A 27412-nucleotide genomic window follows, 5' to 3' on the forward strand; every position below is an offset into this window, starting at 1 on the left:
GAGCCCTCCACTACGGCGCACCTCATCGCCTGCGTTGCGTCGGCGCGTTAAACCCAACAATCAATCAATCAATCAAGCAACTCTTTTGCAAGCTCCAACAACCGCGGTTTTTTCAACGCCTTCAAATTCATGGCCGGTCTAGAGTACTGCTTTCCCACTTCTCCAAAAATGTTTTGTGCGAATAACCTACGCGACAAAAACACACGCCCTACCAGCTATCCTCAGAAGCCTGGTAAAACTCAGTGAAGGAAAGTCCCGCACTCACCCTTGACCGCCGTGAATTCTGCGAAGTCCGAAGCCGCCTTGACGTCCGTGGTGTTGGGTCTCGCACCGCTGGCTCCAGGTGTTACGAAGTTGCCATTCGACCGCTGCCAACCAGTTGTTGCCACCGGGAAGGCCAACTGCAGCCGGGAAGAGGTCCAGAGCTGATAGGCCAACGTAACTTTTTACTTCATAGCGAGAGGTGAGCCGAAGCCAAAGAACAATGCCCCGACGGGCGAGGTTACAATACAGGACTCGAGCAGAGCGACAGCATCGATTCGCTGCTCTAACAAGAATGGTTTACAACGCTTGCGGTGGTCTATTTATACCCAAAAGCGGTAACGGTGAAAACGCAACAAACTGCAACACGCCACGAATGTCACACACACACACACACAACGCTCTTTACAGAGTTCGTAAGCCGTTCATAGCCTCGGCGCACGTTGAGTCCGGGAGAGGGGAGAGAGGAGAACTCTGCTGAGTTCGCGGGGCCCCTGTGTCCTTGAAGAGTGTGGAGACGAGCCTCGCTGGCAGCCGCCGAAGTTTTGAAATGCGCCGAAAGCGAAGCGTCTGCCTCGGCTTGTCGAAACTTGTCACCGACATGGTGGCGCCTGTTTTCGAAGGCGCACGCAGTGGCTTCGCCGCACAGCCGAGGAGAGATGCGGGACAGTACGGCGGCGCTGGCCGATTCGTAACACCATCTAACTTTCTGCCGCCCTCTGCAACGCTTGCCTTCTCTAGGGATCCACTCTGTTACCCTTACTGACCAACGGTTATCTTGCCTTCGCATTACATGCCCTGCCCACGTCCATTTCATTTTCTTAATATCTACTAATATATCCTTTACACGCGTTTGTTCCCTGACCCACTCCGCTCTCTTCTTGTCCCTTAATGTTACACCTATAGCGGTGGTGTAGAGGTAGAGCATCCGCCTCGCGTGCAGAAGGACCGTGGTTCGAATCCCGGTGTCGGACAATTCCCACCGGCTTTAAAAAAAATCCGCGTATTGATGGAATTGCAGAAAGTGGCTTGGGGTGCGGCCTGACCCCGGCGACCATTGCCGGTAACGCACTCCCTCACCAGAGCAGGATTGGCCACCCTGGTGTAGTAACGGCCCCAACCTCCCATGAACACGCCAATATCATCTTATGGGGCTACAAAATAAGTTCCTTCGTTTGCCTAGCTAGTGTTCCAGTTTGCTTCCTACTGCTGCTTCTCCATTAGCCGCTGCTACAGTATAAGGTACAGCCGTGAGCTGAAGTAAACGGACCACGGGAGCGGTGGCCAAAACTAATCGCTGCGCCGTCTGGTTGCGCGGCGCCTGCTGTCGAGACCGCGCACAGCGCAGGCGCGGCCTACCAGCACAGCACACATGCCGCTATCGCTCGCCTCTTCACGATTGCCTCGCGCTCCGATAAATTGACGCCAGGGGAACCGCGCGGCCCTTTGGCTGTCTGCTGTGGAAACGGCGCGCTGGCGCAATCGGCGGCAATGCGGACCCGCTGGCAGAGTTGGCGCGCTGGGGATTATCTCGTGCTTGTAGCTTTTTTTTTTTTTTTTTTTTTGCACCCCCCCCCCCCTCCGCCCCCGCGTCATATATTGAAGCAGATAATGAAGCAAAAAAAATTCACTGAATGAATGAATGAATGAATTTATTGTAATCAAGGAAAGGAAAGACCACCAGCAGGCGTAGTTTGTCTCACCTAAGGGTGGACACCGGAACGCCTGCTGGTGTGGGGGGGTGTGGGGAATGGGGAAAACAGTTGTACAGGTAAGGGAGGATAGAGAGAAGAGGTTACATATACAAGTCTAACAGGACATACATGTACAATATATACAAGGTAAACACTTTTTTAAAACACGAAGACAAAAAAAAACACAAGAAAAAAACGTAGCACCCACACACACACCGTTTAGTTTATGTGGGGAGAAAGCGTAGAGCCGGGAGGAGTCCTGAGGCATCCAGGTACGACCCCAGGGCTTCATGGACTCCGTCCCGCTCTCTGGCACTGCCTGGCGGCCACAGAAATTCTTGGAGGGGCCGAGCCCCTCCCCCGAAGGCGGCCAACAGTTCGGTCCTCCCTGCCACAAACTGGGGGCACTCCAGGACCAGATGTGGCAGGGTCTGGACAGCCGCCCGGCAGTGCTGGCACGACGGGTCATTGATGAGTGCCAGGCGGTGTTTTCGCTCGGCTGTCCACACGCACCCCACGCGTAGGCGCAGGACAGCCGAGCGTTGATGTCTCGGCATCCGTGAGGCCCGGACGGGTGGTGGGGCCTCTCCAGCTGCCAACCTCGGGTCCGGATGCTGGGCCCGTACATGTCGCTGTATCAGCAGGCGGGCGTCATCCGCAGCTGCGTGGGCTGCCGTGGGCGTCGGCGGCCAGTTCGTCTGCAGTCGAAGAAAATAAGTCAAAACACCATCTTTGTCGGTTTTTAAGGATAGATACGAAATTATAGGCGTCCTGAGGATGCCAGCGAAGTTGTAAAATTATTGATACTAAGCTTACATTAGGTTTTGACACATACTGCTGTGTTTAGGTATGTACTGCAATGCTTTATGAAACTTCGTTTGCCGTAGGCGGGATATGTGTCATTTCGCAAGTGTTCGGGGAAATCTAGCTTTGCAGTCTTTTCAAGTTCGAGGCACCGACACATACATTTAATGTTCAAAAACTGCGTTGCGATGTGCGGTACCATTGAATCCCGTTTTGAAAGCCCGGCGATTATTGAAACGCATACAAACTACAGTTTTCAATGCCATTATTTGCACTTGAAAACAGTATTGACAGTTCTCGCGCACTTCTGTGACAGGAGTTGAAATTGAAGAATTTCAACCAAAGAGGGATCGGTCAGTCGATCATTTAACATAAAAAGATTACTAGCTTACGGTCGACGGCATGCGCCAGCAAACGACGGTATAATTTAAAAAAACTTTATTTACACGTATTATTTTACAAAGCAATGCACAGGGCCGTCATTCTCAGGTGGGGGTCCGCAGAGAAAGGTCGGTGAAGACACGTCCGACTCCGTGGGTCCCTCGGCGATACTCCCAAGTTCCTTTTTTTTCCAAATCCTGCCGTGAACTAAGAAGAGTGGATTTGCCGCCTTGTATGCTAGAATAACTTCTCCGCACAGCACAAATTTTAAAGCTGGCTTTTTGCACAACGTTTCAATTATGCAAAAAAGCCACACTCAAAAGGCGGGCATAAAGAGATGTGTATGAGTGACTTTGCCTGCAAGGGTTTATTGTGTGACAATACGACACGTATGACTATATTTCATCGTGGCGTCGCCCACCACTTTTGCAAGCCAACAAGGAGTCCTCGGTACGCGACTGGCCGAGTACCACTGACATAAAAAATCAGAGGTCAGGCAAATCCCAAGTCCTTCAGGCAGCCCTACTTCCTTCACAACGCCATGCTCTTAAGTTTAATTACAGAACTCCCGCCTCCAAAAGAGACGTCACAGCGGATAGTGAGGAGGACCTATATCAATTAACCGATACTAGGACGCTGATCGGCCAAAAATGCAGTCAATTGTGTACACAGATTGCCATATGACCAAATTTTAGCTCGCACTCTCATGCGGAAACTCCAAGGTGTTTATCAAAAACACGCTACCGAAGAAACAACACAACAGATCTTAATTGAGAAACTTGCGCCACTCAACAATCAAACCTCGGGTGCTCCGTATGAATTCCCAGCCATGCAATGCACGCCTAAAATTAAGTTCTGCGCAGAAAATTCCCTTCTCTGATAGCCGGCGCCGGCATTCAAAGAAGACTGGCTGCGCGCGCATTACAAAAGAGCCATCACTCACTCCTTCGTCAACATATATCTGCGGTAGTGGCTACAGCCGTAGACCCGCGACAAATCGAAACGCGACTGCGTAGTTTTAGCAACATAATCCCCGTGGACACATTTTCGCGTTCACCCCGTTTAAACCTCCTGACCCTTCGACTGACCTCACAGTTCTCGTGTGTTTACTGGGAGCTTCTATCTACCATGATCCTTATAACACCCTCAAAAACAATTACCGTCGCCTCCCTAACACGGGAGAAAAATAGTGCCACTCAAGTGACAAAAACACTGGTAAAAATGTTATGCACTTCGCCAGCTCACCTCCGCCCGTTTCGGGCATAATACGCGACATCCAGACTTTCCTAGATGCGACGGAAGGCAGAAAACGTTCCCACACGTGTGCTCCGCACCCCCAACGCACATCAGCCCAGCCGACATACAACCAAATAAACAAACGATCAAAACAAGCAAAATAGCCCGTACACAAGCACCCACGATGGTCGGCCCTTTTTTCGGATGTATTTACTACACTGCTTTCCCGCTGTGACCTTGTGATACCTAAGAACAGAAAGGGCACGAGCCGTATACGCAGCCACAGCACGCTATGTGTGACAGCGTAGAACCATTGCCGCATATCAGGTGAGTCGCACCATTTTCAATATAGGGCAGTGCCCGGCAGTGCTCCTCTAACTGCTCGGCGTGATTCCCCTGGCGCTGATTTATGGAAAAGAATTAGTCGCGAAGAAGCAAGTGATAGTGGCATGCATGGAAAACTGGTTGGCAGCGCCTGCGCTGTGCGAGGTCTCGACAGCAGGCGCTGCGCAACCAGATGGCGCAGCGATTAGTTTTGGCCACCGCTCCTGTTGTCCGTTTACTTCAGCTCACGGCTGTACATTTTTCCTTTCACGTTCTGAATGGAACGTTGAAAGGCAGTTTCAAGGAAGTGACAGAAAATATTGCGTTCAATTAGTCTGCATGGGTCTTTCCAGGGTCCGAGAGAAAGCAAGAGCGCATCAAAAGCAAGAGCGCATCATTGAGAAGTCTACAAACACTTGCGGAAGTGTTTGTCAAGTTCTCATCGAGTTCCGCCTGACGCCCTGTTTTATTAGATGCGACGCATCTCTTGCTCTGAGGCATGTCCCTCCTGCGTCGTCGCGGCGTTGTCCGCACGCCACCTGTGCATGCGCGACTCTCCTCCGCTCGTCTCTCCGACAGCTGTGCGCAACGCTCTCACTCCGTCGCATTAGCATAACAGCAACAGCTGCGCGCGCTTCGCTGCGCTTCCGGCTGCTCCGGTGCGAAAGTGCGAAAGTGCGCGCCTCTCCTCCGCTGTCTACTCTCCTTCAGGCGCTGTGAATATAAAGCGGGTAGCGCACTGTGGCGGTTCAGTCAGCGCTCGCTCTCGTTCGACTCAGCGTGACTTGCTTGACGACTTCCTGCTTGGCTTGATTCTTCCGATGAAGACGTCATGGAAGCGACGGTCCCTTCAGCGAGTGGGCTGACACAATCCAATACCAGCGTCAGCGCAAACGCTCAAGGCAACGTTACGACCACCGAATTACGCCCATCTTCCCGCGTATGAGAACACCCGCATGTAATGGAAAAGCATCATACGCGTTCACAACACGTTTCACCCGATTTAGAGAATCAACCAAATGGCAACGCCAATTGAACCCTCCGATGCGTAGCATCACATCAGGGTTCCCTCGCGGGAAGACTCTTGTTTCGGGCGTGATGTTCTTTTAATTATTGAGGGCATTGCTGGAAGTTCATTTTGTCAAGTTTTTTAAAGTTTTTGGGACGTGTCCATTTCGAGTAGGGCACAATTGGGTATTTTGTCGTATTTATTTTTCTGTACATTTTAACATCGAAGCTCCGGTTTCACAGCAACAACAGGGCCCAAAAATATTGATAAATGATCGTGCATGTGTGGAAAAACTTTTTAGCTGAATTTTTTCTGCTTTCGGGGGTGTTTTGTTTATTGAGGAAGGCTGCTAGATTCACGGCCAACAAAGTGTACAAACACGTACTATTTTATTTATTTGAAGTGCTCACCCACAGTGCTGTGCCTTCTCGGGTGAGGTACTGAGTAAATGAGGATAAGGCATACAGAGAGACATACAGAGTGACAGACGATATAAGCAAGGGTATTGAGTCAATAATGGGTTAAATAATGGTGTATGTGTACAGGGTGTTTCAGGGAGACTTTAAGTAATAAAAATGGGCTTTTGCAAGTAAAAATTGCTTTTCTCGCGCTAAGTGATCAAGGGCTGTGGCGGCTGCTATAAAAAGGGTACCAAGTGCTATTTAGGTGATTATGTAACTAGACTTGTTTAATTACCTTTTTTAATTATTCGAAGTTAGGTGTCTGGTCCTAATAAGGAAATTGTACAGGATCATAAGTTCATCCGGTATCGGTTATTAGATTTCCGAAATCGTAATTGCGTGCAGAGGTACAGCGCTCAGAACCTCGCGTCTCCAGATGCACGCAAAGGGCTCCAGGCGGAGCTGAGCGCCGCAAAGCCGCGCCCACCACCCCATGTCACTCGGAGCTGAACATTTCACACGTACACCGAGCTTTATCTTCGGCCCGATACGAGGCAAGGGGCTACCTGAACATGCGAAAGGCCGGTGGCTCAGTTGCTAAGGCGTTCCGCTGCTGAGCACAAGGCCGCGGGTTCGATTCCCGGCCGCGGAGGCCGCTTTTCTGATGGAGGCGAAAAGCAAAAACGCCCGTGTGTACGAGATTTCGGCGCACAATAAAGATCCCCAGGTGGTCAAAATTAATCCGGAGCCCTCCACTACGGCGCGCCTCATCGCCTGCGTTGCATCGGCGCGTTCAACCCCACAATAATAAATAACATGCGAAAGGCATCTGATAGCCGGATTTGTAGATTACAAAGTTATCAGTTTCTTTTACTTTTATTTTCTTTCACATTATTTGTGCACGAACCGTGACCGCCGCACGCGAATGACCAAATGACGGCAGGTCGCGGCCGCACTCGGAAATCGTTTTTACAAGTCATGCCTGGGCGGGCGAGGAGGTTCCAGCGGATCGATGATGCACACGACGCCGCGTGCCTGTTTTCGGGCGAAAGATAAAAGCCTGGTGTGCGTGTACGCGTACAGCTCCTAGTGACATGAGCGTGTGGTAGTGGCTTTGCAGCGCTCAACCTCCGTCCGGACCCCGTTGCGAGGATCTGGAGAGCTGAGGCTCTGAGCGCTGTAGATCTGCACGTAATTACAATTTCAGAAATGTAATAATCGACGCCAGATAAATCACGATCCTCTATAATTTTCTCATTGCAACCAAGCACCTGACTAGAATTAAAAAACATTTTTCCTTCAAAAGCCCATTTTTAAAAATTGCTAAAATCTTCCATGAAACTTCCTGTATACGAAAGTGGAGTATGATCAGACAAGACAGACATTTTCTCAACAAGAGCTCAGAGGTCCTGTGTAGACTATGCATTTGCGTTAGCATCTAACCCCGCACGGGGCACTTTGAGCAATCTTGGTGACGGTGTTGGCGACACTGCGTACCCCGAGCCCCCATACATAAGCTGGATCCAACCGTGGCGATGTGTTTTAAGGTGAAGGGTAGAAACCTCAAACGGTGGCCGTCGGAGCCCAGGTCAAGCTCCGGCGGATGGGCTCCCTGTCTGTCTACCAGGCAGGGAGCTCCGGGACCTCTTTGACTACCAGGGTAAGGTCAAAGAAGAAAGTACCCTCGTCTCCCTGTTTTTATACTATGCTATATGGCATTTTCAAAACCCCCCCCAAACGTGATCGGCCCCCGAAAAGGGGCCGCACCGAAGTTTCTTTTCCACCACTTCCTGACTTGAGTCCTCCGAAACCGAACAACTATCCTCGCTTCATCGTGATGGAATCTGTAGACCAATCAAAACCTCTTCCTTCACAGTCGGTATTTCTGATTTCAAAGTTTCTTGACGGTATTGTTGGAAGGTCGTATAAGGCCAAAAAACATCGAACCGGTGAAATTCTTGTCGAGGTCAGTAGCCAGGATCAGGCCAAAAAACTTCTTGCTCAAACCAGCATCGCCGATCTGCCAATCCGAGTCACGCCCCACCGCAGCCTAAACAGCTCCCAGGGCGTGATTTCCGAGTATGACCTACTAAATGAATCTGAAGCTGACCTGCTGGAGGGCCTTCGTAGTCAGGGCGTAACAGCGGTCAGGCGCATAACCATCCGCAGAGACGATAAACAAATACCGACAAAGCACCTCATCCTAACCTTTGACAAGTCCACCCTTCCAGCATTCATCAACGCAGGCAGGGACGGATCCAGGCTTTTTCTGAGAGGGGGGTCAGCTCCTATCAGTGATGATGATGATGATGATGATGATGATGATGAGCAGGATGAGGATGAGGAGGAGGAGCCTTATTTATTCACTGAAATTTGGGGAAAGCAAAAACACAAGGACTACAAGTCATCAATTCACCTTTTTCTGCGACCTGAGTGGTCATCTTCTTGGGGGTTTAAATTCAAAAATTAAGGAAGGGGTCAGGACATCCGGACCCCCCCTCTGGATCCGCCAATGAACGCAGGTTACATCCGATGTTCAGTCCGGCCGTACATCCCGAACCCGCGGCGCTGTTTCAAGTGCCAACGGTTCGGGCACGGCACAAACTCCTGTCGCGGCCGACTTACCTGCGCAAAATGCGCCCAGCACGACCACCCGTCCGACAACTGTAACGTTCAAAAATTTCTTTGCGTAAACTGCCAGGGTCCACATGCGGCCTGCTCCAGAAAATGTGAAAAGCTTCAATTAGAAAAGAAAATAATCAACATCAAAGTCACTGAAAACATCACCTTCCCAGAGGCGCGAAAGAGGTTCGCCTCTTTCCCCCTGGGGAGGTACGCCGACGCAGCTCGCCGGTGGGCGGAGCGGCGTCTTGTTTCGGCGGGGACCCAGTACCGAGAGTCGGACTTGCCCCCCCCCCCTCCCCCCCCCCCCGCGTCGGGTTGCCTCTTGCAGCCCAACCCGCCTCCGCACCGCTCGCTGAGCGCGGCGTGGTGGCATCCACGTCCGGTGGGGATGCTGCTGCACCCACCGTTTCCCCCTCTCCACCGGCCCGAAGCACACGCGAGGGCCCGGTGGAGATGGAGGCGGAGGAAACCGCAGCAATTTCCACCTCCGCCGCACCACCTGTGCCACCCGGGGCGCTCCTGTTGCCCTCGGCGGTCGCGGCTCAAACGAAGGGCACCGCAAAGGGTGCCAAGTCGGGGGGGTCCGCTACGCCGGGTACCCCTTCCAAATCTGATTATGAGATGGATGTGGGACCTTTCCTGTCTGCTTTGCAGAGGAAGGAGCGGGTCCCTCCATCTAAACCTCCAGAGAAGGCAAAAAAGCCCCTCCCAAGAGTGCAAGCCCCGAAAGACCCTACATAAATAGTCACACTCCAGTAGCTCTAACACATCATAATGGGCAGAGAAAACATAGTTCAATGGAACTGCAGAGGCCCTCTGAATAATCTTGACGACGTGCATGAGATTCTGCATGCCAATCAGCCAAGTTTAATGTGTGTCCAGGAAACACATCTGAATTCCAAGCACGCAAATTTCTTGAATAGTTACCTGGTATACAGAAAGGACAGGGTTGGCTCTACACACTCTTCTGGCGGTGTGGCCATAATCGCCCGCAAATCCTTAGCATGCCACCCTGTCACCTTGAACACCATCCTTGAGGCTGTAGCCGTCCGCACAATAATATTTAATAGGTTGATAACGTTATGCTCCATCTACATCTCTCCTGATCTTGCACTTCTGAGCTCTGACTTTGAGGCGCTGGTCGACCAGCTGCCTGAACCATACATCCTAACAGGCGACTTCAATGCACACAATTCTCTTTGGGGCTCTTATCGTACTGATGCCCGAGGTCGCCTGATAGAGAAGTTTTTAACATCCTCTGGAGCATGCCTTTTCAACAAGAAACAGCCTACATACCATAACATAGGACACAATACATACTCAAATCTTGACTTGGCTATTGGTTCGGCAGTTCTCTTTCCTCTTCTCGAGTGGGGTGTGGGCACCGACCCATATGGCAGTGACCACTTCCCCACTTCACTAACATATATAGGTAAAGGCCCAAGCAGTTCATCTTCCCATAATAGGTTCAATGAAGCACGAGCTAACTGGAACACATTTACAGAGACATCCAAACTACACCACACATCCATAGGACACCTACACGTTGAAGAAGCTACCCAACTCCTCACGGCGCACATCATCGACGCCGCCGAAAAGTCCATTCCCCACGCCTCTGGTGCCCCGAGAACCAGAGGAGGCCGTGGTGGAATGAGAACTGCAGGTGGGCGCGAGAGGCCCAGAACAAGGCGTGGGGGATCCTTCGTCGGTACCCTACATCGAGTAACCTCCTCTTGTTCAAACGGGCCAAGGCGTTCGGAAAACGTGTGCGCCGTGAGGCAAAACGAGAGTTGGCACACCTTCTTGACATCCATTAATTCATGCACGGACACACACAGTCTGGACACGTATACGCAAGCTCAAAGGACAACAGACACACAGCCTGCCCCTGGTTAGCACAACAGGGGACACACTTGAAGACCAGGCTAACACACACTTCGAACACGTGTCCAGTTCAGCACACTACACAAACACTTTCATGAAACACAAAACATCTGCAGAAAAGAAGTCCCTGCGTGATACAAAGAAGTCGCAAACTTCCTACAATTCTCCATTTTCAATTCATGAGCTGAAGGCTGCTTTGACCACATGTAAACATTCAGCTCCAGGTGCAGATAAGATTACATACACAATGATTCAACACTTACACTCAGACACCCTTGAAACATTCCTACTTTTATACAACAGAATATGGCTTCGGGGCACATTCCACGCTCTTGGAGGGAGGCCATAGTAGTGGCTTTCTTAAAGGAAGGGAAGGACCCTTCCTCTCCTGCCAGTTATCGTCCCATTGCCCTGACAAGCTGCCTGTGTAAGCTCTTTGAGAAGATGATAAACGGGAGACTCGTGTACTTCTTAGAGTACAATGGTCTACTCGAGAGCTGCCAGGCAGGCTTCAGGGCGGGGCGATCTACCAACGATCAACTCGTTGCATTAGAGGCGTATATAAAAGATGCTTTCCTTCATAAGCAGTACTGTATGACAGTATTCTTTGATCTAGAAAAGGCGTATGATACTGCTTGGAGGTATGGTATCCTCATCGATTTGAAGTCCTTTGGCATATCGGGTAACATGATGAACACGCTTGCCAGTTACATGTCCGAAAGAACGTTTCGCGTGCGAGTTGGAACTGCACTCTCTAGGGTTCATGTGCAGGAAAATGGAGTGCCACACGGTGGAGTTTTAAGTTGAACCCTTTTTATTGTGAAAATGAATTCCCTTAGGAAGGCATTGCCACCGTCGATTTCCTGCTCAATTTATGTAGACGACGAACAATTATCTTTTAAGTCTTGTAACCTGTCTGTCTGCGAGCGCCAAGTCCAGCTTCGTGTTAACAAGATAACTGGCTGGGCAGACAGCAACGGTTTTAAATTTAATCCAGGGAAGTGCACTTGTGTTTTGTTTTCCAAGAGGCGTGGCATCCGGCCGGATCCTGACATTCAACTCAATGTCTTGATTCCTGTCAAAAAGGAACACAAGTTTTTAGGCATAATCTTTGACGAAAAGCTCACATTCATCCCACACATAAAACAACTAAAACATAAATGCTTAAAAACAATGAATATCCTGAAGGTTATCTCGCACATCTCTTTTGGTGCTGACAAACAACTTCTTTTACGTGTTTGTACCAGCTTGATAGGTTCACGATTGGACTATGGTAGCGTTGTCCATGGGTCAGCCACTAAAACATCCCTCAGAATGCTGGACCCTGTGCTTCATCTAGGGCTCCGCTTGGGGTGTAGTGCCTTCCGGACTAGTCCAGTTGAAAGCCTGTATGTAGAGTGCAACAAATGGAACCTACAACGTCAGCGAGCATACACAGATCTCCTTTATGCTTTTAAAATTTCATTCATGCCTCGCCATCCTTTTAAATCAGTTTTTCATGATACATCGATGACTGAACTCCTTTTAAATCTACCATCGTTCTCTGCGCCCTTCTCTTACAGAGTTAGAGAGGAAGCGTCAGAGCTTGCTGTCTCCTTTTTAGATACAATCCAAACCTCTCTAACAGATTTATAGCACCATGGCATCTCCGCCTTGTATCATGCGACACATCTTTCACACATTTAGATAAAAACCGAGCTCCCACATGTGCAATTCTGCAGCACTTGTATTTGCAGCAGAAGTATCAGTGTTCTGAATTTTATACGGATGCCTCTAAAACCTACACCTCGGTGTCCTGCGCGGCGCATGGGCCCGGCCTTAGTGTCACGAGAACTCTTAACAGTAATACAAGTATCTTTACGGCAGAGGCTTATGGTGTACTTCTTGGTGTTAATCATATACTTCAAAGCCACATCCCGCAATCCATTATCTATACAGATTTCCTCAGTGTTGTGCGGGCATTGTCGTCAACAAAGTCTTCAAAAATCATGTTGTAAATCTTATCATCAAAGGTAATATGTCTGTGTATGTCCACAAATTTGAACTCGTCCTTTGCTGGGTCCCTGGCCACTGTGGTATAGCCGGGAATGAAGCAGCGGATCGAATGGCTGCTGCTGCTACACTCTTGAATACAGTAGACATAACCACATTACCCTACCGCGACGTGAAACCACACATCAGACAACAACTTCGCAAAACATGGCAAACACACTGGAGTGAACAAACAAACAACAAGTTACAACACACGTAATAAAACCACACTTAGGACCATACACCACCGACACACGTAATAGATACACTGAAGTCGCCTTAGCTAGATTACGGATAGGGCACACACATGTAACGCACTCGCACCTGCTCACTGGATCTCCAAGACCTGTGTGCAGCAGGTGCGGAGAGGCCCTATCCGTGATCCACATCCTCATACAATGTAAGGCACTCGACATTACACGACGCAAACACTTCCCACAACTACACACACGACATACTCCACCACACCCGTCACACTTCTTAGGAGACGATGCCATGTTCTCTGTTCAGCGCACCTTTAAGTTCCTATCAGAAGTTCACTTTTTACAACTCATCTCATACCACCCATAGTTTTACCCCTGGTCCTATACACCAGCCACCTTATTTTTTAACCACTCTTGTTCTTCACCCTGGCCCTTTACACCAGCCATGCTCAGTTTTTAACTGATTTTATTTCATGTTCTCTCCTCATCAAACAACTTTGTGTTTGGCGCCCTTTGCCCATGTCGGCCTTGCGCCAATAAAATCAAACCATCATGCGTTAGCATCTAACCGGTCAGTTAACCGCAGAGGCATAACACCGTTGGTAGCGCTGCAATCCCGAGACCATCTTGTGTTCCATAAAATTATGTTGGTTGTCTCTAAGCGGAAAATTTTCCGTGCGTTTGTATCTAGCGACGCATCATCGAAATCACGATTTATTTCTTATTAGCCAGTTGATTCTCAAGATCCGTGCACGTGGGTGGCATCGCGAGCCTTAGCATTAGGCGGCTCTAAATGCACACCTAAATGCGTTTACCACCTAGCCGCAAAGTATGGAGCAGCAGCTGAGGCTGGTTAGCGCGGTGCCGTTGATTAATTTTACAGCACCTTGGCCACTGAGCCATCGTGGCGGGTCAGTTTAGGAAACTGGACTAGACAATTTCTCGCCTTTTTTAGACGCAGTAACCTTATCTAGGAGTCGCAGGAAATGAATCTAGCTTTTCATTCATACCACAAAACACCCTCCTCGCCCTCTTTGCAAGTCGCCGACTTCGTGTTCCCCAGAAAAGTCTGCATGCAAAAACGCAAGAAACATGTGGACCAAGTCATATGCCAGTGTTCATTCCGTACTAATATCCATTCTTGGCGACGATCTTCGGTCATATCAGAGAATGCTCGTGTCCGCGCACGACCGAAGCATCGTCATCCATAGTTTCTTAGTAAGTATACTAGAGAGGAAACCACGCCTCGTAAGCCATGTCGTCGGGGGGGTTCATGGGAAGACCCCCCTTTTTGGCTTGGGCTTGGCATGGCAATTGGATTCTTAAGCGGCTTTTGGGATTTGCTGTAATCCTCCCTGTCGAAATCCTCCCTGTTCTGTGATAGCCGTGTTCGGTGAAACTGCAGGCAGTGCGTGATCGCACCTGACGTTTCTCATGACGCAGTCGAAGGACGTATGACCGAGCGGATAATATGCCGCCGCGAAATTTGTAGCCGACGAAAAGAAGAAACAAAACGTACTTCGACGAAGACAAGATACGACAGATACGGGCGCTTGTATGCGTCCTATCTTCTCATCGTCCACGGCGGTTTAAGGCCACGTTTTCTTTTTTCTTGTTAAACTAGCTGGCGGTCGGTGCACCTGTTCACCACGAAGGCAACGTTTTTACAGGCACGCTCAAAAAACTTTCCAAACTCTTCAAACAACCTATTATTTGAATAATGATAAAATTAATAAAGGCTCTAATGAGTTTTCCCCCCAAATATTAATTGTTCGTAACTACAACCTTTGCCTGCGAAATAGCAGGCACAACCGTTCCGGCAAAAATACGCTTTACTTACTTTTTCTTTAGTTTTAAAACAGCCTGTTTTTATTTTCCACTTACATAATTACGCACTATTCTTGGCGTTTTTGTGGCACTTTGTTTAAATTTGCGGTCACTAAAACGTTTTACTCCAAGCCAATGATGAAACTAAGGCGAGCGCATGATATAATGGCGGTCCATTACGACACAGACGGCCTTGATGTGAGCCACATAGACGCTAGCGTCAGATTCCTCTCTAGTGTATATTGTAAGAAACCCTATGGCCATCATCGGAGCTATAATTTCTTTCGTGCGGCGGCATAAAGCGCGCTGCGGTGTCCTGGTTGTTTTTACACTGCTAGATTGCTGCTACCTGACGCAGCTTTTTGGGGGCGATATGTGATGCCATCTGTGAAGCAAAAAAGTGCGAATCTGAGTTGGCGCCGAACTGCTGATTAACGCGCCGACGCAACGCAGGCGATGAGGCACGCCGTAGTGGAGGGCTCCGGATTAATTTTGACCACCTTGGGGGTCTTTAACGTGCGTCCGAAATCTCGTACACACGGGCGTTTTTGCTTTTCGCCTCCATCAGAAAAGCGGTCGCCGTGGCCGGGAATCGAACCCGCGACCTCGTGCTCAGCAGCGCAACGCCTTAGCCACTGAGCCACCGCGGAGCGTATGCAAGTTTTCCAATGTCGCATATTCTCAGCTGCGGCTCAGTATAAATTGCAACTTTTTCAAAAAAAAAATCGTAGCTTTATGCGTGGCGGTGATTATGCAGACAAAAAACCGTAAATCTTGTAAATCTTAAAACAACACCCTGCTTGTTCTTGTTCTGCTTTAGAGAGACGAGGAGACCGCGGAAACAATCTCCACGTTCGCAAGATTCCTGTTACGAGAAGAACCGGACCTGTTCGACAACATTTTCCGGGCAAAGCGGTTCCTCGAGCTAGCCGACCGACGCTTTCGTGGCAGCTTCGGAATCCAAGAGTCCTTCTTTGACCCCTGCACAAAAGGCGGAGACGAAAGCTGCTGGGCTCTCGGTCTGCACCAGAGGTGGAACGCTGTGCTCAACCCTGAAAGCGTCGAAATGATTGCTCTCCACGAGGGTACATTCTCCTTCGAAACCTTCGGCGATGCGCCAAACTTACACACCCTTTTGGACCCCAACGACGCGTTCTCCGTGTGCATTTGTCTCTGGATGCTGCGACACCACCGTTGCATTTCAAGAGTGTCCTTGGATGTGTCGGTTATCGCTCCCCATTATCCCCGCATCTTCTGGAGGCTGCTGCGCTTCAATGCCGAGTACCTTGACCAGGTAGAATTGAAAGGCTTGGGCGAGTCGAACGACGACTTCAATATCGGCCACCTTCTTCACAGCGCCGTGCACCTCTCACATCTATTTTTGACCAATTTCAGGCTAACTGACACAGGGGCCGCACACATAAGCGATATTGTGGCCAACAACGACGACCTGGCAGTCCTCGTCTTGAGGGACGTTCGCCTCGGTACTCCGGAAATCCAACATCTCGGAAGGATCATTTCGGCAAATGGGCACCCGTGGACGCTCGAACTAGCAGGAAGCATTGAACCGAGTGGCGGCCGAGACGACGCGGTAGCCAACCTCTTAGACACAGCGCTTGGAGGACTGCGCCTCGGAATTTCGTGCAACTGGACGCCATTTTTTCAACGTCTTGGCAACAACAGTGAGCTCTGCGAATTAGAAATAATCGATTGTGGAGCTCTCCATCTGTCGTTGGCCGACCTAGCGAGCGCCCTAATGGTTAACAACTCACTGAAGCGCCTGAAGCTCCAATTGCGCTTGTCGAGTGCGGAGCCGAGCATCGTCATCGCTTGGCAGCGCCTTAGCCAGGCTATTGGCCAAAACCGAGCACTGCAACTGCTCAGCTTCGCCTTCTCGAAGTTCGGGGACCAAGAGGATGCTGCAGTGACCGCACTTGGCGATGCGCTAGCCGAGAACGAGACTCTGCGAGAGCTTTCGGTTGAGGGTTGCGAACTTTCGTATGCAAGCTTACATGTGCTCCTGGACAACCTCGCTCGGAATATGATGCTTCAGAAACTACTCATCGGGGCCTTGGAGGATGCCGATATGTGTGAGCAAGTGCTCGGGCACATTGTGGAACTTGGCTTGTCCGAACGTGTTGACTGGATTTGCAAGCTGAAGTGCGATCGGTTGTTATGGGCCGCCGTTGAGGTGAGGGTAGAGGCGGCACGACATGGAGCTCAAGTACTTCGCAAAGTGAGCGTGCTGGGTCCACGCGTGCAGGGTGCAGGCGATTCATTCACCGGTCTTTCCCTCATGTACAGGGCTTTGACCTCGCTTTCGATCGAAGGAAACGTTGTCATAAGCAACGCCGGCGCGGAGACCCTCGAAGACTTGTTTGCAAGAAGCAGCGTTTTGGAAAGCGTTACGCTGCTATTTCCCGTTGGTGAGAGTCTGGTGGTAACGATACTAGCTGGGCTGGCGTCTTCAAAGACCGTTTCATCCGTAGTAGTCGGTGGGGGCTGGCCCTTGGTCGGTGCGGCGTCGGTGGCGTTCGAAAAACTTCTCGAGACCAACAGCAGCATAGTGGAGCTGTCCATCGTCGAACGCACCCGGGTTGGCTTCGAAGATCTCAAGTGCCGCCTTCAACGAGGATTGAGGCGCAACTACAGCGTTTCCAAGTTGCGACTCCTGTACGGGGAGGAACGAGTCGAGTCACGCGACAGCAGGGTCGTTCGACTCTTGCAATGTAACAGGATTATGACAAGTTGGTCGTCTGATGCGATCGTTGGATGCCACATGACCAGGGGTGCCGCCTACTCCATCCATCGCATCAACACCTGCGACAGCGGGCGACTCATTTTGCGCACTGGCACTGGCTACAGCGACGAGGAACTGGACAAAAAATTACCGGACGCTTTAAAGAAGGCGAAAGAGATTCTCAGAAATATGGAGACCTCTTTGGGGTTTAAGCGACAACCTGAAACTACTGCTTCTGAAGGACAGGATGCGGACATTCACATGGACTTTTTGAGGCTGTTCTTTGAGGAATTGTTTGGTCCTCTGTGCAGGTTGCATACTTTTACCCTCCAGGCAGGAGAGTAGACGTGACAAATTAGACAGGCTGTGTCTTGCGTGCAATTTTATTTGTCGAAACTTTAGACTGAACGAAGCGAGGCCAATCTTTTATTCATTTTTACCGTGTATGCGCCACTTTTATATGCTTTAACCTGTAAATAAATTGCTGCAACCGTAATGTTCTGTGCGTACTTCGTACGGGGTAGTCAAGTGTGCCTATAAGTATGTCAATATACAGTGGGTGAGTAGCTGGCTACAGGATCGCAGTAGCGCATTGATACCAAAGTTAATTGATGCCATCTCATGGCGCCAACGCAAAACGCCCTGTTCGCCGTGTTTTAGGCCCCAGGAATGAAACTAACTTCAAAGGACTGCCATCGCAGAATGCCCCATCAGCGGCACCGTTGCGCAGTGCATACAACTAAATAAGTTCCACTAAACGTGAAAGCTCTCTAATGGGGATCTGAACTATCCCTTTGTGATGCGCCGGACACGCTTCATCACTCTGTGAATGTCCGCGTGACCCCTTCCCACTCTACCCGCTCCACCCTCTGGAAACAAGGAATTGATGCGCCTACTTCGGCGTTGTCCCTAGGCGCTCAAATAAAAGTCCAGTGACGTCACGTTTTGATCACGTGACCCAAAGATTTCTGTCCTCCTCCTAGCCGCTCCGCTCTTCGGTGGCCTTGGATATCACAGCCCAGGAAGTTTTCTCCTTTTCTCCGCAACATGGAGGGGTCTGTTATGGAACGGGACGCAGACGCGAGGCCATGGCTGAGCCGGACCGAGGTTTATTAGCTTCTTTCTCCTCTCTCCGATAGTAATGATAGTACGCGGTCGTCTTCCTCTTCTTCCATAATTCCGCAACATACCCCCACCCCCGACGGTGGCGCTAGTGGTGAGGAAGTGCAGAGCAGATTAGTCTAGGCTTGCCGTAGATTAGTCCAATGTCAATCCTGCGGAGTGTGGAGGTGGTAGATGCCTTTCTGCTTTATCCTCCATCGATGCTTTGAGGCACGATGCCTTCTTCTTGACACTTTCTTGGCTAAGACGGGGCCCGAAGTTTTTCTTGAATGAGACTGCCTTTTGAATGATGCAGTGCAGTTGCTCCACGAGTGAGCATGGACAAATCGTGTTCGGAATGCAGCCTGAACCTTCTGGTCAGTGGTGCCCTTTTCTTTGCCTGTTCGCCTTCGACGTTCCTTTCTGCGTACTGGCTGAGTTTTAACCACTTGCATCTGTGTCGTCGCCATGGATCTGCGTTTTCTGTTTTCTAGCGGTCGAGCGGACGCTTGTCTTTCCCGTGCTTGAATTCGCTTGTTCAGAGACTTACTGCCGAACCACTCGTTTCGTAACGCTGGCCCACGGGTGAATGTCTTCTCGTTGCACGCGGGACACCTGTCATCCGTTGACTTCACCTGAGTTTTGCGCATGCGCGATGGCCTTTTTGGCTTGGCCCCGAGAGCATGCGAGTCTGGGATGGTATTTTCCTCACTTGGGCGGAATGGCACGGCACCGGCTGCTTCGTCGAACTCGGTATTGCTTCTGCGTCCCGCAGCCTGGTTCACCGACGACGTTGCAAATGCAGGGGCGCTGTGCTGCTCCGTGTTCTCTTCCGCTGAACACCACGAACTCGCGGTTTCGCAAGCAGCCCTTGTTGCGAATGGGAGTGCTACAATGGCCGCGTCCCTTTTCATGGAGGTGCCCCCTCTGAAAGGATCTTGCGTCGGTTGAGGTGGCGACAAAGTCTTCGTCGCGGTGAACGACGTCCTTAACCTTGCCTGAGAGATTCGTTCCGTTAACGAAACCCTCGTGCGACTTATCGCATATGAAAACTCTTCGCCTTCTTCTAAGTCTGCCACAAAACTGTCAAAGTCGAGAAAGCTCTGGATATGACCGTCCAGCTTTCGAAGTTCGTCTTGTTTTTGTTCTGCCATACGGTGCAAATCGATGAGCATACTTATATTTAATGGTGACGATTCGAAGACACGAATAGTGGTGTTGGCTAGTTCCGTTATGTCCGCCCGGAGGATGACCCGCGATCTGATAAGTTGGTCCACGACCTGCCTGTCATCCAAAACAGAGAGCGTAGCGAAGCAAGGGTCGGGACTGTCCGATGGGTGGGGTTCATCTCCGGGTTCTAGGTGGGGGGTCTGTGTCCAGCACGCAGCCATGGCAGGCACCGGTAAAGGGTGAGGCCTCCGAAATGAGACGATCCGACGTACCTGAGGCCACGCACTACCTTGAAGGCGCTGCGCCGTGGAGCCGCTGGTCCGTCGTACCCGGGTTTCACGGCACCAGAAATGTTATGGAACGGGACGCAGACGCGAGGCCATGGCTGAGCCGGACCGAGGTTTATTAGCTTCTTTCTCCTCTCTCCGATAGTAATGATAGTACGCGGTCGTCTTCCTCTTCTTCCATAATTCCGCAACAGGGTCTATTTCCGTTCTGGTGCCTCAAAAAAACAGGCATGTCTGCCTGCTCGAAAGCAAGCGCTCAGTCTGGAAGGGCGTTTTTGAAGCAATAAACGGTTGTTGTCGAGTGGTCTGGTTGAAAGAGGAGTGTTGAGTTCGTCACTCAGTCTCCGCGCCCACTGAAAACACAAGAAACCCTGAAACTGTGCGCACAGGTTCAGACAAAACAGGTCGGTACACAGCGCCGACGACGGCGGGTCGTCACAGTTGACATGGCCACAATGACGTCGTTTAGGACATGCTAGGACACGCATGTAATGCGAAGGCAAGATAACGGCTGGTCAAGTGGATCCCTAGAGAAGGCAAGCGTTGCAGGGGGTGGCAGAAAGTTAGATGGGCAGATGAGATCAAGAAGTTTGCGGGGATAAATTGGTCACAGTTGGCACAGGACCGAGATAATTGGAGAATAATGGGAGAGGCCTTTGCCCTGCAGTGGGCGTAGATAGGCTGGTGATGATGATGGTGATGAGGTACAGTGAACTAGAATTATTCTAGTTCACAATATGCCAGGGGTGCATAATGAGGAAAATTGAAGAGAGTGCGGTTGGTTTTTCCGCGCCTTTCACAGCAAATTGCGCGCACACCGCTTCACGTGCACGTGCAATATTTGGCTCAGGTATTCGTGGCAGTGTAATCTAAACATCGCGCAGGTTTGCATAGCGCAACGAGAGTGCAGGTCGTTCACTGAATAAAAATAGCTGCCGGACAAGCGCTGGGGCACTATAAAGCACCAAATCTTGCGAATAAAACAAACTTGTGTTGCCTGCATAGCCCCGCCACGCATACGCAACACAGTTTGGTTCATTCGAAAGATTGCCTCGTTAGAATCGTACTGGCTCCGCTTTTAACGCACACTTCGCTTAAATAAGCTATATAATTAAGGGGCTCGCCTGCGTTGCGTCGGCGCGTTAAACCCTACAGTCAATCAATTATATAATTAGGGAAAAAGTATGGCCATTCGACCCACTAGCTCATTTCCCGCAACAGAACCTATGATGTCATATGCCCAGGTGCGATTGGCTGAGGCCGGCAAAAGGAAACGCAAATTAGGCAGGGCTTACCCTGCCAAACCAGCTATTTGCGCTTAAACGTAATGCATATTCATTTTAAAGCAGTACGAATGGCGGGGTAAACATTGAAAGTTACGAAAATATACGTGCACAGAGAAGTATCGATGGATGCGCACTGCCGTTGGTACTGGGCGCCCTATATGGTCCCTGAAAATATTTCTAGGGACCATAGCACTATGCTTGTCTTAGCTGAACAAACCTTTTCTTTCCTCCATGGCTGAACAGCAGATCGCCATTTTGGAGTTGTTGCAAGCGATTTGGGGAGTTGTTGCAAGTGATTTGCAAGCGATTTGGGGAGTGACGCGACTAGCGATCGACTACTTTTCGCCGCGGACCAAATCGCTCACTTCCCGAGAGCGGTAAGGGGCGCAACTTCCGGCTTAGGGAGAAAACCCGGGAGAAGGGGCGAGAGGCGGCATATACGATCGTCTGCTCGCTGAAATATGTTTATTTCCAGTTTTTGTGACAAATGCACACATCAAAAAAAAAAAAAAAACCTTGCGGCCGTGTGTACTTTGATAATCGTATTGGGCGCTGTGCGGCAATATTGGGATCGCTCGTCACGTCGCTCGCGCGATCGCTATAGCTTCATGTGGCTGCCTCAGCGAGCGACTCTTTCGGATCCCAGTCGCGTCGCTCGTCGCGTCGCTCGCAATATTCGCTGCATGTGGTTACTGATTTACACGGTCTTACACGACACTGGCCGACTGGCGTAAGCGACGTACGTTGTCCTAGAGTTGTCAATCGATGTTGTCGATTGACAACAACTCTATAGGCACCGATAAGCCCACGAAATAAGAAATAATCCTGAGACAACTCCAAACACACTTTCCCACATACAACACGCCTGTCCCATACTTTATGACCCCGTGTATCGATTGCCAAGTCCCAGCCACACTCTACCACATTGTCTGGGATGGCCAGAAACGCACATCTTCCTCTCATTCCGAACCCCTCACGCGAGCAGTACGTGTGAGAGTGAGCTGATCAGCTGTTGCCCTGACGCGCAGCTATTGTTTACGAAAATGGGGAAGCGGCTGGCCGCACCAACATCTTGTACTGAAGACCCCGATGACGTACATTCTCTCTTCAGATCTTATTAAAGTCTCTCTCTCTCTCCGTCTAAAATCTGACCCGGAAAAAAAGCTCCTACAAGCCCTAAAGGCACACGTGTAGTACTGGGAACGTCCAGTCGGACACTGCGACATCGATCGCGCATGATCTATACATTATATAGGCCGGTGTTACCAATACCGTTTACAAGACAAGATGCTGCTGCACCAAAGGTTGCCTAGAACAGTCAGCGATCTACGTGGGCTGCTGTGCCTCATAATTACACACCGGCCCTTTCACTCCAAAACCCTGACGGCAACTTTCGGATGCCTAATGGGCTGACCAAACATGATGAAGCGGTTCTTCACCGCGTGCGATTTTCGATTCAAGAGCTCTTCTAGTTCATCTAGCACGCACCTCTATTTTCAACCTGATAAAGGGCGCTGTGCATGTGGCTGGGCTCTGCGCCGCGAACAATTCCCTAAACTAGAGTGTACTAGACGTAAATAATTTTAGTACTACCTATAAGCACTGCAAGCTGGCCATCGTAGATTTTCATATAATGAAACTATGCTGGCCATGGCCTCCATGATCAGCTGCGGGTGCGGCGGAAACGGAGCTGAAGCTGGAAACGAAGTTGTCGCCACTAATTTAAACCGATCGAAGTTCAATCGCACGCTTTGCTTAGAAACATCGCTGTAACTTCAAATTTATGTAGTCGAGCAGGGACTGAGAATATTAGGTAAAAAATTGGTGCTTGGGGCTTTCTAAAAGTGACACCGATTGCTGCAATAATATTTATTTGCCTAATGGGCGCTGAAGGTAAAGAATGAAATTGTGGAGTTACGATGCTGTGAAGGTTCCTTTGATGCACCTCCATAAACTAAAGGCCGACGAAGGGACGTTTCCATACGGGCCATCGCTGCCGACGCCAGCGCCGTCGTATCGACGTGGCCAGTTCAAGTGGTTCAGCCAGGTGACTCGTTTTGGCGGTTAAAACGTGTTACCGGGAGCAGAAGTTGTGTGGGTTATGAGCGTATAATTTGATTTTTGGGCAACAGAAAGCTTTTATCTCTCACCGGGAAGTATACTTCCAAGCCCAGAAGGTTCATTTAAGGGTTGTCATGAATCCCTCTGAAAGATTTCGCCGTTCCGACGACGTTGAAGGAGCCACTCGGCCCGCGCATTTGGTCGCGAGCCGTCAGCCTCGGAACCAACGGACGTCCTTGCTTCCCCGAGCCTCCAGCGGGCAGTTGAACCGACTGGTTAGTATCGGTGTTATCGAAACTGTGCGAATGATTCGAGTGTCATGTCTGGCGGGAGCGGTCCGTTGTCTGACGGGGCTGTTGTTGCTGTGTCGCCAACTTGCAGGTGCCGATGAACGCCCCGCCGCAGCATTCAAACGCTCAGCCGGCGGAAAGAGATAAGATAGTTCAATGGGTAAAAGAAATCGCCGATCCGAACACGCGTGCAAACGCGCTTTTGGAACTCAGGTATGTGGTAGCTGGCAATGCTTGCCCACTGCTTCTGCCTTCCCCTGTTCCCGGGCGGGTGGAGCCAGGCATACAGAGCCGCAAAAGGCAGAACTGCCCACACCAGTGAGGCTCGCGTACCCAACTTAGGACCCTATCACTGCACAAAGTGTACACCAAAGAGAAGAAAGCGCGGAGGCAGAAGATAAAGGAGAAAGCGAGGGAAAAAAAAGATGAGTAGGAGTTCAGTTCTTTGGCGTGACCCGAACATGCTGCTTCGCCGGTAAACGTGCATAAACTGCTATTTTTAATACGCCAGGTTAATGCCTCTTTTATGACTGCACGTTGCTTTGGGACAGAGTGAAGAAATGAAACGAACTTGCAGTCGAGAAGAGAAGGTGCAACTGGGGTTAAACCAATGGTCAAGAATGAATGGTGCATGTTGCCTTCATGGCCCTATTATTCAAATGGAGACTTAAGTGATACCCATCACTGCCAGAAGTTGTGGGCCTACTCAATTATTAGTCCCTGAGCCCCTGCAGACTGTTTGAGATGCTTTTCAGTATTCAGTTTTTTTCTATGTGTCCGTATGGCCCTTCCTACCTGTGGAGAGTCAGGACTGCCAACAGGCTGTCTGGGTCTGATAAATCAAAGGGGCCTGGTGGCTTCAGGCCGCTTTACTATGTGCAGGGTAGCAACAGCTTGGCACTTTTGTTAGCTTTTAATGCCTTTGTGTACCCAGTACAGGTTACAAATACTGATGTTGGATTGACCTGGACAATTCATCAGTATAAAGCTTTATTGTTAACAAGAGTGTTGCAGGCACTGCAACATAAAAAGGCTATGCAGACCTTGTGGCTAAGGTAAGATGCCTGAGAATTGCCGCATCTTTTAACTTTGTAATTTTTTGCACTATTTACGATGCTGGAAAAAGTGCCCTGTTTGTATTGGCAAGAAGGCGTACCAGGTCTGGAAGAATGAATGTAGACTTATGAAGTGTGGGTAAATCGTTGACTGCATTCCTAACTTATGACAGGGCTAGGCGAAGGTCAAAACGTGACAGACATTGCATGGATGTTTTAGCCCTGACGTCACTATGACTGAGGTGTAAGCAAAAGGCAGAGTGACTGCAATGGTGAGAGGTATCCACACCTTTTGTTTTTGTGGTGGCCTGGGTGCCGACATGATATGCTAGGTTATGATATGCTAGGCTGGAGCACACAAAGAAGTCTCTAGGAAGTTTTCACCCCTGAAGGGTGTAAAACACAGGAAAGGAAGTGAAGAGGGGTGGACATCCTTTTGTTCCGTGGGCAAGGTGGTGTGTGTACAGCTTGAGAGGTGGCTCTGGTGAGGTGCGTGCAAGCACACGCAACGCTTTGTGGCTGATCTAGTTGAATGCGTGGCAGATGATACCGTGTCTTCAATTAGCAATTCTGTTCAGTGAATAAGGCTAGAAACAATGCTTTTCAGGGTGCGTTCCAATGGTGTCTGTGCATGTCCTGCATAATATGAGAACATCTAAAACACAGGAGCTCTAACAGAACAGCTCTTGCTATGCCTCTGCATTGTTGTTGCTTGCAGGGCCTTCTGTGTCTACAAATGGGACCTTCCCCATTCATCGTGGTAGACCATTCTCCCAGAAGCAACTTGTAGGGCAACAATTTTTTAGGCGCCCATATGTGCACCCAGCAGATTGTTGCAGCCCATTGCAAATGGCTGTGCGCATAATAAGTGAGCACCTATGTCATCTTGCAGCAAGAAGCGGGAGGTTGTCCCTGACTTGGCTGTCATGCTGTGGAACTCCTTTGGTACGGTCGCAGCGCTTCTGCAAGAGATCATCAGCGTCTACCCTTACATCAACCCACCGTCTCTCAGTGTGCGTGGCCCTTGGTCTGTTATGGATGATAAGGATATTAAGTTGGGATATTGTCAGCTAGGGTAGACAGGAATTGAGAAAATGTCTCATTCCTGCATTGATCCGGTTGCAATGTGAGCCACAGATCAGTTTTGCCACCTTGCGGTTGTAACGAGCTTATTTGTGTGGCAGTTTAGTATTTCCATGATGCATTCTTAGGTAGTGCGTACTCTGCACGTCATATAATACTGCACGAAAGTTGGCGCTGATAAGCTTGTGAACTTTATGCCTTTTACTTTGTGTCATAGTTGAATGTTAACTTGCAAGTAGAGAAGTCAAAAGGGCAAATGGGGGCATGTGTGCCTTTACGGGAAAGACGAATGCAAAAGATGAGATAAGGAGCAGGACAGACAAATGCTTCGGTTGTGTTGCCTTCTTGTCCCATCTTCATCAAATTCTGTCTGGCCTTTTTAGTCCAAAAAGGTACTCTTGAGAGCAGGAAAGCTGTCTGAAATGTGTGCAATTGCAATTTTTTTATGCTGTCATATATAAATCGCTGTACAGCAAAACAAGTGAAAGTGCAGGTGAAATATGCGATGCTGCTTGATCATGCCTTTCCTTTTCCCACCTCCAAAATTATCCACAGGAAGCAGAAAGCTAACATTTTGCACCAGGAATGGAAATCAGCTAGTAGAATACTAAGGCACTTCTATAAATTTTTTCTGACCACTTGAAGGGAGTGAAAACTTGAATGAGATGTTTTTGTTTTGTTTTGAAACTATGGTGAGACACTGTTCAGAAATGTTTCCAACCCTATCATAGAGATAAGTGATGGCATTTCACATACAAGTGTGTTCGTACCCAAACTGAAGCCCTGTCCACTTTGAACGAGCCTTGGAGCATTACTGCGAAGGACCCACTGCGGTGGCTCAGTGGCTAAGGCGTTGCGCTGCTGAGCATGAGTACGTGGGTTCAATTCCCAGCTGCGGCGGCCACTTTTCTGGTGGAGGCGAAAAACAAAAACGCCTGTGTGTGCAAGATTACGGTGCACGTTAAAGATCCCTAGGTGGTCGAAATTAATCCGGAGTCCTCTACTACGGCGCGCCTCATTGCCTGCATTGTGTTGGCTCATTGAACCCTACAATCAATCAAATTATTGCGAAGGACAAGTTGACATCTACCCATTTGGAGCTAGTGTCACTGACACTACATGCAGCTTTATGATTGCAAAGAAAAGCTAGGCAGCTTTCAGAAATATTGCAGTTCAAGAAAACTGTCCCAGTCTGGAATGGATGTTCACTTGTCCTTTGCAAGAACTTGCTCCACACTGGAGATCAAGTTCCCATAAAATGTTCATTTTACAAGTGCTAAAAACAAAGACCAATCTTGGGTTGGTGTCAGAATGCAAACAATGTGGATGTTCTTTTAATTCTGTGCATTCAGCTGTTGGTTACCGTGCCTGTAATTGAGGCCCATTGTGTTCTCTGTCCTGGCGGTCACCCACACAGGCGCACCAGTCGAACAGAGTCTGCAATGCCCTGGCTCTGATGCAGTGTGCAGCTTCGCATCCTGAAATTCGCCCCAGTCTGATTGCAGGTGAGCTGTTGGGCTTGTGTTCATTTCAGTGGAAACTTCTGTATGCCGAAACCTTGCACTTTGTCACCTGTGTTTGTCACCTACATTGCAGCCCTTTGTCACAGCCTGAACTGAGGCTAGTCTACCTGTTACCAACTGCACAATAAATTACTAA

At 49.7% G+C, this 27412-nt stretch overlaps 1 protein-coding gene across 4 annotated transcripts in view; it reads left to right on the forward strand.

The window, feature by feature from the left end:
- Window positions 1–27412, forward strand: part of LOC144144548 (CCR4-NOT transcription complex subunit 9-like) — a 104213-nt gene that overhangs the window by 20667 nt on the left and 56134 nt on the right. Inside the window, exons 2-5 of one of the 4 annotated variants that reach the window (XM_077676075.1) lie at window positions 23477–23600; window positions 23707–23828; window positions 25563–25683; window positions 27171–27258. In XM_077676075.1, the coding sequence (XP_077532201.1) occupies window positions 23713–23828; window positions 25563–25683; window positions 27171–27258 (325 nt within the window). In that variant the 5' untranslated portion in view covers window positions 23477–23600; window positions 23707–23712. Of the gene's footprint in view, window positions 1–15500; window positions 17931–23476; window positions 23601–23706; window positions 23829–25562; window positions 25684–27170; window positions 27259–27412 lie in introns of those variants that run through there. The other 3 variants (XM_077676069.1, XM_077676082.1, XM_077676061.1) reach the window with 3 other exon arrangements.

This window comes from Haemaphysalis longicornis, unplaced genomic scaffold, assembly GCF_048455015.1.
Source record: "Haemaphysalis longicornis isolate Haplotype H1 unplaced genomic scaffold, Haemaphysalis longicornis Haplotype H1 scaffold_1, whole genome shotgun sequence".
NCBI classification, from domain to species: domain Eukaryota; kingdom Metazoa; phylum Arthropoda; class Arachnida; order Ixodida; family Ixodidae; genus Haemaphysalis; species Haemaphysalis longicornis.